Below are 12,164 nucleotides of genomic sequence, written 5' to 3'. Positions count from 1 at the left end.
TGCCGTATCAGTGACTGGGACTCCCCAGAGCCCTGCCCTGGGCATCAGCAGCAATCCCTCCCCAGTCCCTCCCACGAATGCAGTGTCTGCAGCCTCGGTGCTTCTCTCCAGCACACACACCTCTAGCTTTACATTTCCTGCTGGTGCAGGAAGAGACATTATGCGAAGAAGTCCAAGTCCCACCCTGCTGAGGGACAGCGCTTTGGGGCCCACTCCTCCTCACCAGCAAAATCAGGGGAAAAAGAAAATTCCTGGAGGAGCTATTTCCTCCCTTGATTCTTTCCTGGGTCTAAACTGTCCAGGATTTTAGCGTGGGGCCGGGCACACAGTAGGTGCTCAGGAAAGACCGGCCGTCGTGGTGATGCAGACGCATCTGACTACCTTGGCAAGGGTGGAGCAGGCCGTTTCCTTTGCACGAGTTCACAGGTCATCAGGCATTTATAAAGAAAACGTTTATTTTCATCACAAGAAGCACACAGACTATATACAGTACACACCAACAGAAGTAAAAAAAAAAAGTGCATTATGCATCTTCTACTGTAAATTCACAGTACAAAAGATACTGCCTTTTAAATATATACTATTAAAAAAAAACAATATAATAAAAAAATGGGTATCGTTACACAACACACTGGAACCCACTGGCAGCTTCTGAAAACCAAAGGGCAGCCCATCTTGTGGAGCTCCTGATTTGGGGGTGTGTGTGGGGTGTCTGTACCTGCATTTTGTTGCAAAGAGCTCAGGACACCAACAGAGAACAAGACAGGGTGGCCTAGGTGGTAATAAAAACCTCTATTAAAGACGAGTACAGCTGTGTGACGGGGGAGCGGGCGAGGGCTGGGCTGCGGTCAGCACCCCCAGCTGCCAGCACACCAAGTTCTAGTCTCCCCTCACTATCACGGGACGCGGCGTGGGCCAGAGCCAGCCTCGCCCGCAGGGACTCCCAGAGCCGATGCGAGCCATGCTCCTCGGACAGCTGTGGGTGCGCGCGCGAGACTGCACAGCAGATGAGCACGGGGACGGGGCAGGGCAAGCGCCGGCCCGAACGCCAACCACCACGGACAAGGCCAAGGATCCCATCACAGAAGGTGAGAGCTTAGCCCTTTCCCATAAATACACAGTATTTGTAAACTATGATTAAGGCACTCAATTGTAAAACAATAATTACAGTGTCCACGAAGGGAGGAAGCAGCCACCTTCTCGTGCAGCACAGCCGACAGGAAGGACAGCAGGGGACTGGGGGTCTGGCCAGAGAGCCTCCTGGGTAAGGGCTGAGGCCAGGGCCGCAGCACCTCCTCCGGGACCAGAACAGGGAAGTCCTGTCCAGAGCTACCGAGCGCGTGGCACCACACAGCGTCACTCTGGACCGCTCCAGGGGATCCGCCTCACGGCGTGGGGACGGTGCATGTGTGAATGAGAAGTGATGCATATGATGATATGATTCAAGTTACATTTATCTCTCTATATATATATCTATATCCAAATATATATATATATATATGCAGAGTGAACTCAAACACAACAGGCATTCCATGGCAGAGCAGACAATAAAAAGACCAGTAGCTGAGCATGGGGGTCAATCAACTACCTTGGTTTGGCATGTGGCATCAGCCAGAGCCTGCGGGGTGGGACCAGAGCGGGTGGCCCTGCACCGCGCTGTCCAGATGTCACCGTCTTCCCAGCCTGCCCGGCTCCACGGCCAGAGGTGGAACGGGCGCCCTGCTAGGTGGCACGCCAGAGGATGGTTGGGTGAAATGTATTCCGGCATCAAGCATTTCCAGGCAACAGAGGGCAAGTCCCTCTTCGGACACCTTGGGGGAGGTGACTCACATGATCTTGACGAAAGGATACAGCTTCTGTTCCCAATGGAAACAGCCCCGGGGGAGCAGGGGGATTCATCCACCTTCTAGGATCGGGCCTGTGGGGGGAGACAAGATGGCCGGCCGGCTGGGGTGCAGTGCTGTCCTGAAAGTGTTAATTCTATTGCAAACTTGGCTCCATCCTGTGGCATCCTCTGGGCGTGCCCACGAGGGAAGAGGCTTTAGGATGGGCTGGAAGGCTTTCAGCTGCCAGGGCGGGTGGAGGGGGGAGGGGGGCTGGAGCATGCAGCCACCTGAGGGCCTGATGAGTGACCTGCACACCAGGTGGGCAGGGTGTCATCACCTGGCAGAGAGCTGTCACCAGCCCAGGGGTCTGAGACCAAGGAGGCAGGGAAACGGCAAGAGTAAGAACCTTGTTCTGAAGAAGCTCACGCAATGACAGACATTGCTCCAAGACAAAGAAATGGAAAGCGACATTGTCAAAGTGGCATCTTCTAGCTCCAGGATCAGCTTCCCCCTTATACCTAACAACTCCTGGCAAGGTGACCCCCCTGTACCAGTGCAAAAGGAAGATCTAGTTCCCTCGAACCTTTGGCGTGCCACGTGACTAAAAGTAGGGGGGGGGGAAGGTGAGGTGACGATGAAATGCAGCTGAGAAAATGTTTGTTCTCTCCTCATCAGACAACGGCATTCCACGAAGGGGGCAGTCGCCGATGTCCAGGGCACGCACCCTGCCTCTGACTTGTGCCACTCGCCTTAGGAATTTTCCCCACCAGCGAAGATTACAGACAGAACATCGGGTAGGATACGGTGCAGCTTAGGGGGCAAACCTTCCTTTCAGAGAGCAGCCTGGCAGGATGCTCTCGTCCGTATATTTCAGGTAGCGATTTGCCAGATGTCAACATGCAACTGACGTGGGTCTGTGGGAAAAGTCTACCCACCACCTCAAGGATGCCTCTTTGCTTTGTTCTGACGATGGGGCCCTGGTTTTTGATGTTAATATACAAATTGTGCTTCTGAGAAATGCATCGATAATTTCGACAAAAGCCAAAAACCCACTCAGACCTGTCATCCTCCTCCCACCTTTTCACTGATAGGAAAAATTATGGCTTTCAAAATTAAAGTTTTCAAAAATGTATCGCTCTCATACGCATGGTTTAAAAAAGCAAAACAGCCTTTCATCACCAAACCTAAAGGATTATTTTGACACAAAAATTGATCCACCACATGAAATTTAATTTGGCAAGACATACTGAACTTGATTATTTATTTATTTATTTATTTATTTTTGAGAATATGCTTTTGTTGGCTGAGAGAGGGGGCGAAAAACCTAAAAGGGGTTTTGGGAAAAGTGAATAATCACCTTTTAAGGTGGTTTCAGTGAATGGTGGTGGGGAAAAAAAATTCCTATAAAGTAAAAATAACATATATTTTTAAAAACTAAAAGGATACGGTTGGGGAGAAAAAGTTGCTGGAGAGAGGGTTTTTGCAAAAAACAAAAAACAAAAACAAAAACAAAACAAAACAAACTCTCGCACTGGTTGAAATATGGACTAGCCTGGTCCCCGAAGCCCCTGCCTGGTACTTCTAGAAAGATGGCTGTCGGGGGTCCCGTTCTGACCAATGTCCGATGGCAACTCATTCACCCCCTTTCAGAATCTGGCTGTTCTGGAAGGCCTTCTAGTTTCACGGAATTAACCTGGCTGACCAGCCAGGAGGGTCCCACCCAAACACAGCCGCCCCGCCCTGCAGGAGGTACCCTGGGGTGGGCTGCAAGGTCTGGGATGGGAGAAGGATTTGGCCGGAGGCGTCAAGAGGCCCCGTTTCTTCCAAGAGGGCTCTGGGTAGCCTGTGCTGTCCGATAGACCCAGGGGCCAGCTGACTTTGCATGTACAGGGCCTGACAATAAACATCTTAGGCTTTGCAGGCTACGTGGTCTTTGTTGCCTATTAGTTAATTTTTTTTATAACCCCTGAAAAGGGTAAAAACCATTCTTAGCTCATGGGACCATATATGTTTGCTGAACCCTGAATTCAACCTTTCTAACCGAGCCCCTTCTCTCTTCTCAAATGTTAACATCCCATCTTGCTGACCGACACCAGGCGCCCCTCCACTCAAGCTCAGAGCCGCGGTGTCGAGGCATTGAGCTCACCTGACTCTAACGGGGCTGCTCAGAGCCCGGCTGGGACCGCAGGCCCTCCCGCGCCCCGTCCTCCCACTGGGAGCCGCCAGAGAGGAGCGGGCAGCAGCGTCCCCACCAGGAAGGGGCAACTGTAAACATGGAAAAGCTTTGCAACAGTCCCGTTTCTTTCACAGAAGCTGCTCTTAGGGAGGAACTGATCGTTTCTCACTACTGGGTCTTCTTTTCCCCCCCAAATACCAGCAGATGTGACAATGAGTGAACCTGAGTGCCGGGTCCCTGGCAGGACAGTCTGCCTCTCAGGACCCCGGACCCCAGGACACTGTCAACACCTCTTCCCCGCCACGGCGCTCAACAGCAGAGGAGACCAACAGTGCTCCTGGGTTCTCTCCCCCAGATGGGGGGCAATTTGAAATCCACCATAAGCAACAACTGAGGACATCACACACGTTCCTCCCCCGCCGGACCCCGGTGCGGGCCAGAGGCACATCACTCAGCGTTCACAACATGCCAGGACTGAGGAGTCGGCAGCACAGAGGCCCACGCCCCAGAGCTGGTTCCGCAACAGCCTCGGACGCCTTCGAACCCCTGTACCTTGCAGGGCTCGGTGTGGTCAAGTCAGAAATCCTAACACCTTTTGGGGTCCCAAACAACAACAGCCAAATTCCTTCTTGGGAACCCCTTTTCTGACACAGCAGTATTCCCTGGAATGAGCCTTGGTCATCACTGTATTTTAGACATAAAAAGCACAGCAAGAACAGAGGTAGGACTGATATTGCCATCCAAGACTTTGCCCACGCGGGCTGAACGAGCTAGGACCGTGCGCCGGGGGGCGAGGCCGCCACCACAGCTGTTCTGTGCCTGTTGCAAACGGAGTACTCTGACGTGTGTGCGGATCTGTACATGCCCTGCAGCACGATTCTTCTGGGAAACGCATGACTCGGGCTCAGAGTCTGCTGGCCACGCAACAGACACTCCCCTTTCCTCCCGGGCTGCGAGTTCTTAAAAGCCACTGTTTGAGGGAAAGCGAGACACGAGGGGCTGACCGAAACCCATGGTGAGACTCAGGGAGGGGTCATGTGATCAGCGGATGGCGGGTCAGCTTTTGCTCAGCCACGAGGAGCTTTTCAAGTTTTCTGGCGCGGGTTTCCCTGATGGTTTCGAGGGGGTGGCTGGGTTCCGTGGGGTGGCCTGGGGCTCGTGCAAGAAGGAGGCCTCGCTCGACTTGGCGTCCTGGGAGTCGGCGATGGTGGACATGTCGGCCTCACTGGTCAGGTCTTCTGTGGAGAAGTCAAGACTTCCGAGCTTGGCAAGAGAGTGTGAGCGCTTGAGCGGGGACGAGACGGTGAGGCCCGCCAGCCGGAGCCGCGTCTCGATCTCCTGCGTCCGCTGCTTCACCAGCCCCGGCTTCCCGCGGACGCTGTGGATGCTGTCGCTGCTGGAGCTCCGGGTCAGGTTGGAGCTCATGGAGGACGAGGTGGGCGTGTAGCAGATGGTCTTCAGGAAGTCTTTCGAGAAGTGACTGGTGTGGTCCAGGCGGCAGAGGAAGGGAGAGGGGCTCTTCAGCGAGGCTCCCTCCAGCGGGACGGGGGTGGCTTCTGGCTTCTCGTCACTCGCCCCCGGCGGCGGCAGGTCAGGAGCCAGGTCCTGGCTCTCCTCGGGGATGCTGGCCTCCAGCCTGCTGGCGGGGCCGTCCCTGAGGGGGGCCGCCGGGTCTGCGGGCGCGCCCTTCAGCCTCTCGAGCTCTTTGGTGTGCTTGCGGACCAGGCCCGCCTTCTGCAGCTGGATGATGGACTCCTGGTGCTGCATCAGGTAGCTGTGCGAGCTCGGCTTCTCGGCTTCCTTACTGAACAGCAGCCGCAGGTCCTTGGCCGGCTTCACGTCCTTCTTGGGTGGCGATTCCTCCTTCGCCACTTCCATGCCAGGAGGGTTCTTATCACAGTGAGCATTCTTCAAAAGGAGGGACTTTGGCAGGACTTTTGGGGTCTCTCTGGAAGGTTCCAAAGGGCTGGCCGGCGGCTCTGGGGCAGCCCTGGGCCCAGGGACCCCAGGGTCCGGCCTCCTGGGGCCTGCTGGTGGCAGGAGTGGGGGAGTTTCGGGGGGGCCGGAGGCCAGCTTCTCCAGGGCCAGGGCTCGGGACCGGCTGGCTGTGTGGGCCACCGGGGAGGACGTGAGGTGGGGCAGGAAGGTCGGCTGGGTGCAGATGGCGGGGGCCCCAGGGGCCTCGCGCCGCTCCCCGAAGGCCTCGGGGGCCCCGCTGGCTGTAGGGTACATGCAGTCGGCGCAGGAGTTGTAGGAAGGCTTCACTTTGTTGAGGATCCCAAAGAGAGCATCGTGCTGGAAGGGGACAAGAACGTCGTGAGAGTGCGACACAGCCAAAGACCACGACATACCAGGAGGCGCGGGGCAGGCTGGGGGGCCCTGGAGGGATGGCGCTCTCACAGCAGGAATAGGGACCGCTCGCTCTGAAACAAACCCAGGGGTCCCTGGGGCTAAGAACTGCCGAGCTGGCAGTAGCAGAGGAGGCTGGGAGGGGGCTGCTCTGGGGGCAGAACAGAAGTGAGGTGGCCGGTTTGCTGCCCCACACCTACCTCAAAGTCATCCGGACAGCTCCTCTTGCTATTGTTATTATTTAGGTTTTCCCGGTTGAGCAGGTTCTTAGGCAGCTGGGCCGGGGACCTCCCGCACCTCCCTCCTCCGGGAGCCTCCTCCCTTTCCATCTCCTCCACCGGCGGCAAGGGGCCACTCTGGGCTTTCGGGCTTCCAAACTCTGCTTTCTTCTTCACCTCCTTCTCACAGGGCCCGGGGCCTTCCTGGGGAGGTCGGGCTGGCTTGGGCGCTGCTGGAGGCGGAGCTGCTTCATCCAACAGAGCATCCTTCTCCAGATCCTCCAGCTGGACCAGGCCGCCGGTTTCGTCGCTGGGGGAACGCAGGAGGGGGTCTGAGAGCCGCCGGAAGCAGCAGGAGAGAGAGGGTCCTCCTCCTCCTGGGAACCCAGGCTGGGCAGCATCGTCCAAGCAGGACAGGCGGGCTTCCCGGGTGTCACCCAGGGTCTCCGGCAAGAAGTCCCCGGACCCCGCGAGGTCATCCCCAGGCTGCTGGAGGCGGCTCTCGGTCTGCTGGCGCCACAGCTTGTTGTGCCTTTGTTTGCTGGGGGAGGAAGGGCAGAGGAAGGTCATCAGAGGCCAGGGCCCAGCCACTCCTGGGGAGAGGGGTAGGGGTAGGGGGAGCCAGCAAGGCTGGCGTAAGGCCTCTCTCTGTTCAACTGTCCCCAAGAAATGAAAGGATGAGAGAAACAGCGCTAGGACCCAAAAACCATCGTGGCCCTCACAAGAAACCTTAAAGGGCTTTCTGTCACGTGACGACAACGTGGCAGACAGGGGAAGGGCACCTGGGCCTGAAACGCTATCAGGAGCCTCGTGTCCCATCTCATCGGGTCACGCCACTTAAGGTCCCACCTCTCAGTTTCTCCATCTGTCAGTAGAAATATTTATATACATACACAGTTATACTAATATAGCAATGTAAGTACGTAATGCACATGAATAAAGTTGGGAAGATTCCAGGAAACTATAAATATTACTGCAATAGGAATTTTTTGGGGTGAAAAAGACAGGTTTTAGGAAATTTTAGAAATTAAGAGGACCAGGGCTACAGAGCAGAAGGTCTATTTCCATAGAACAGGGAAGCTGAAAAGCTGCAACAGGTCCATTTCCATAGACTGAGGGAGCTGGGAACAGGAAAAGGTCTATATTTACAAAATAAAGGAAGGAAGCCCTTCATCCAGAAGGAGAAGAAGAAAGCCCGAAGGGAAGAGGAAAACAATAAGGAAGGAGGGGGGAGAACCTCACATGTCCCATGTGCTGTTTGACCTTGAGCTCAGGAGTTACTATAGTAACCAATCCAAGGGAATAGTGACCAATCAGAGGGGATATCAAGGCACCAGGATCTGCAGCCTTTATAAGCTGTAGGGAAAAGGAACTCAGTAGGACCCTTTCCCACGGGGGAGTCTGTACTTGTTCCTCAATAAAGCTCCACCTTTGCTATACCATCTTCTGTCTGTGGATTCATTCTTCGACTCTGGCAGACAAAGAATCCGGGGCATCCTGCCCAGTCCAAAAATTCTGCTTCGTTAGTTTAGGTCACAGAGATTACAGGTCAGTTTTAAAAATCTGTCTTCTAATAGTGTGGTGTTATTTTTATGATGCATTTTTAAAACATAAAGGTAAAAAGAGAAAAGGCTTACAGTGAAGTAAGGTTAAAGAAGTCACCTCCACGAGCCTCGGAGCAATACAGACATCATGGGGTTGTAAGGGTTGAGATGAGAGAATTAAATGTAAACTAAGGATCTGCTATTGTCGGTCAATGCAAGAGAGTGGCACGATCACTCATGACTGTTTGCTCCCTGGGCATGCTCTGGGCGAGGCCAGGGGCCCTCAGGTGGGGCTGCGATTCAAGGTCAATACCCCGCAGCTATGAACCCAGCCTGGAACCCCCTGGATGGGCTAAAAGGGCACTGGTGCAGTGAGTGGCTGAAGGGCTCAGGGATGCACACTTCTCCACCTCCGCCTCGGCCCTGCCTGGGGATCTGTCCAGCCACTCTCTGCTTTGACAGTGGAGATGTCCGGAGCTGTCCTCTGGACCTTGTCCAAGCCTGCTTCCCCAAAGCAGCCAGAGGCCAAGACTTAGCCTGCGGCTCCCTCACAGCACCAGTCGGAAATAACCAGGGAGGCCTCCTACAGACGGAACAGAAAGGGGGAGGGTGACAGAGACAGAGAGTTCCGGGGTACAGCAGGGATCCTCCGGGGTGGCTGGAGGACCCCTCCCGCTGGGGGCTGGAGGACCCCTCCCGCTGGGGGCTGGAGGACCTCGGGGCCTCCCTGCCTTGGAGGTCAACACACCTGGGCAGGTGCCCCCTTCTGCTGTCCCTGGCTGTGAGGTGCAGGGCAAGCTAACCTCCAGCGTCAGTCAGTCCCTATTCTCCCGTAAGTGGGGGTAACCTGTACCTGCAGGCCTTCCCAGGTGGGGTTAGAATTGTAGAAAAACGACATCATATCTACTGTAGCCAGGTCTAGCAGAGCCTCTACAAGGTGAAGCTGGGCAGTACCCATGTGCACCTCACAACCACCCTACCAGGTGGCTGCTGATTCTTTACGCAGAAAGAGGCTGGGGGGACTGACGAGCCTGCCCTGAGCTGCCCTGCTCATGAGTGGGGGGGCCCCGTCTGCCCCACAGTCCTTGGCAGTGCCCTGCGGCGAAGCCTGGCACAGCGCTGGGCCCAAAGCAGATGCTCAGGAAACCGGGCACCCACATGCCCGTGCCGCACACAAAGCCGTGCCTTCGAATAGGAGTTAGGCACCGTTCCCTCCCGCAGCAAAACAGCCGTGCGTGCCAACAAAATCAGAACAGATCCCTCCTGGAAACCACTCATCAAACGCCAAACAATAGTTGTTTTTCTCAAACCGGTTCCCCCCCTCCCCTGCGTCAGGGTTTTGGCTGCGGAAGCCACTGCTCGCTGCGGACGGCGGCTCCTCCAGCTCAGTCCTGCCAATCCTCGCAGACAGTCACCCACCTCGCGTCCAAGATGCCTTCATACTCAGACAGCTGCCTCATAAAGCCGGCGTTGGGGCGCGTGATGCTGCGCTTCTGCTTCACGTAGTTGTACGCTTTTTCCAGGGGCCAGCCGAATTCCTTCATCGCATAAGCTATGACCGTGGAAGCGGAGCGGCTGACACCCATTTTGCAATGTACCAGGCATTTGGAGTGGTTCCTCCTGGCGGGGGAGAGAGTTTTAAAAAAGCTGGACTTCGTTCTCTCTGGTTTTACACAACGGACAGTTTTAAACCCTGGTGTTATGTCATTGCCCAAATGCTCCCAGTCCCGATGTTTACGCAGCACATGTCCACACACCCTCTAAAGGAAATCGCTTCCCTGCGAAATCAATTAGCACACAATGGGAAATCAAGATAAACCGCTCCTTGCCCAGCAAGTTTTGCAGGGAGAGCTCAAAATCTGGGCGGACTTCAGGGACAAGGTGGGTATCTTCCCACATTGCTTGGACAGGCTCGGAGACCAAGAACCCTTTTGTGGGAAGCAAGTGGGCAGCGAAAGAGAGATCTGTAAGAGGGAGTTCTAGATACACCGCAGCTAGAGCAGATGGAGACGGGAAACGGGTTACTACAGAAGAATGGGGTCAGAGAGCCGGAAGCCGCAAGGCCCTCGGGAGACAGGGGGTCAAGGAGCCAGGGCGAGGCCAGCAGCACCACGGACTTGGCCGAGACAGAGAAAGGCCAGGGGAGGATGGGGCCCTAGGTTGTGAGGAGGCAGTGCTGGCCCGGGCGCGGCTGACTGAACAGACAGGACGAGGCCAGACACAGTGTCTCCCCGGTATCGCTTGCTGGGGAATGGGAGGGAGCCCCGGGCTGGAGCTCTGCCTGCACGCGAGGCAAGCCCACCTGCCTGCCTGTTTACGTTAGGAGGAGCCAGCCTGTCAGTGGAGCAGGCTCATTTCTCCTACCTCAGGCTTAAAATTATCACCAAATCTCAGCGCCTTTTTTTTTTTGGACTGCTGGTCTGCAGATTACCCCAGGAATGCCAACTATGAGGACACGGGGGAAGAGCAGGTTATGTAGCTTTGACCTGGAGGGGTGCAGAGCAAGGTGGGGTTCCCAGGGGTCCTCTCTTTCTGCTCTGACTGCATAAGGCAGAGCTGTTCTGCAGGAGAATACAGTGGGGACCAGCGTTGCGTGAAACCATGACGGGCTCACGGTCCGTCCCATTCTGCTGGGACAGGACAATCGCGCCAGCTGGGGGAAGGCAGCCATAGCTCAGGGCATCGCCTGAGCAGACTTCCCTGAGGGAGCAGGCCCAAAGGTGCTCTAAGCCCACATACAGGTGGCCCTCCCGTCTCTCTCCTTTGGCTCAGCGACTCCCCCGGGGCAGAGCCTCCCAAGAGTGTCCATGTGGTACTGGATTCTTAACTGGAACCAGTGCTGAGGATGAACCGGGTCAAATGTCACAGCCAATGATAGGTGGGAGAGAACCAGCTCATTCGGGCCCCCACCTGGAGATCAACAACTCGGAGGGGTCCTGTGGTCTGAAATCAGAGGGCCGGCAGACACCCGGGCTCCCTGCGCCAGGAGGTGTCTGTGTCCAGGGCTGTCATTAATTTCTGCCCACCCAGCACCTGCCAGTTTCTCCCTCAGACCGGTTTCTTTGGCTTCTCCGCCCACTTACTTGGCTTTGTTTATAAAGTGGTACGCCTCGTTCCAGTGGGCAAGAAGGTCTGTTGTCTCTTCATCATAGACTCGGATGTTATGATATGCAAATAAGCCAGGAAAAAAATTATCTATTTCTCTAGTGACATTTAAGATGTAGTCAACACTGCAATGACAAAAAAAGAAAAAAAGAACACATTTGGAGAACCAGAAAGAGGAGCTACGAAAAACAAAGTAACAATAAATTGAACAGAGAAAAAAAATCCAATATGCATTATTAAAGGACTTATGTTTTTATGGTAGGACTTCTGTTTCTTTCTTAATAGTAATTTCTTTGGTATTTTCTAAATGCCCTCTCTCTGATGAGAATGTATTATATTTATAATAAAAAACAAACTTCTTTATAAAAGACTTATAAAAACAGTTCAAAGCATTGCTAAGCAATGTTAACTCTGGAAAGTAGATATCTATTACTTAAATGCATTTTTACTAGATGTTCCGGTTAATAATGTGGATTTTTTCAATAGATGGAGTTACACATATGTTGATAAATATGCGATTTGATATGTATGCTATCCTGTTGTATTGCTCCTTCAGATGACCACTTGTTCCGATCGATGGCACACGCACTTTCTGAGCAGCACTTCAAAACGTACGAAGAAGTGGAAACTTGTGTCTCCGAATGGTCTGCCTCAAAACAAGAAAAGTTCTATTGGGACGGTCTCCACAAATTACCTGAAAGATGGGGGAAATGTGTGGCTAGCGATGGACATTACTTTGAATAAAGCACTTTTGATGTTTCTCTGGAAATTATCATGTTTTCTTTGATTACAAAATCCACATTTTTAACCGATTAATAGCTAATCCGCATTTAAAAAAATATATTTTATTGCTTTTTTACAGAGAGGAAGGGAGAAGGATAGAAAGTTAGAAACATCGATCAGCTGTCTCCTGCACACCCCCCTACTGGGGATGTGCCCGCAACCA

General features: G+C 54.1%; 1 protein-coding gene across 1 annotated transcript in view; it reads right to left on the bottom strand.

Moving 5' to 3' along the window:
* Positions 1-433: 433 nt before the first annotated feature.
* SSH1 (slingshot protein phosphatase 1) overlaps positions 434-12,164 on the bottom strand; it is a 51,974-nt gene continuing 40,243 nt past the window's right edge. The window contains exons 12-15 of the mRNA XM_079762897.1: positions 11,197-11,343; positions 9,533-9,733; positions 6,552-7,110; positions 434-6,297 (exon numbers count right to left, since the gene is read on the bottom strand). Coding sequence (XP_079619023.1) covers positions 5,059-6,297; positions 6,552-7,110; positions 9,533-9,733; positions 11,197-11,343 — 2,146 coding nt within the window. The 3' untranslated portion in view covers positions 434-5,058. The remainder of the gene's footprint in view (positions 6,298-6,551; positions 7,111-9,532; positions 9,734-11,196; positions 11,344-12,164) is intronic.

Source organism: Cnephaeus nilssonii (genome assembly GCF_951640355.1).
Source record: "Cnephaeus nilssonii genome assembly, chromosome: 22".
Classification (NCBI taxonomy): Eukaryota; Metazoa; Chordata; class Mammalia; order Chiroptera; family Vespertilionidae; genus Cnephaeus; species Cnephaeus nilssonii.
The sequence above is the reverse complement of the archived record's forward strand: the minus strand, read 5'-3'. Positions and strand labels throughout refer to the sequence as shown.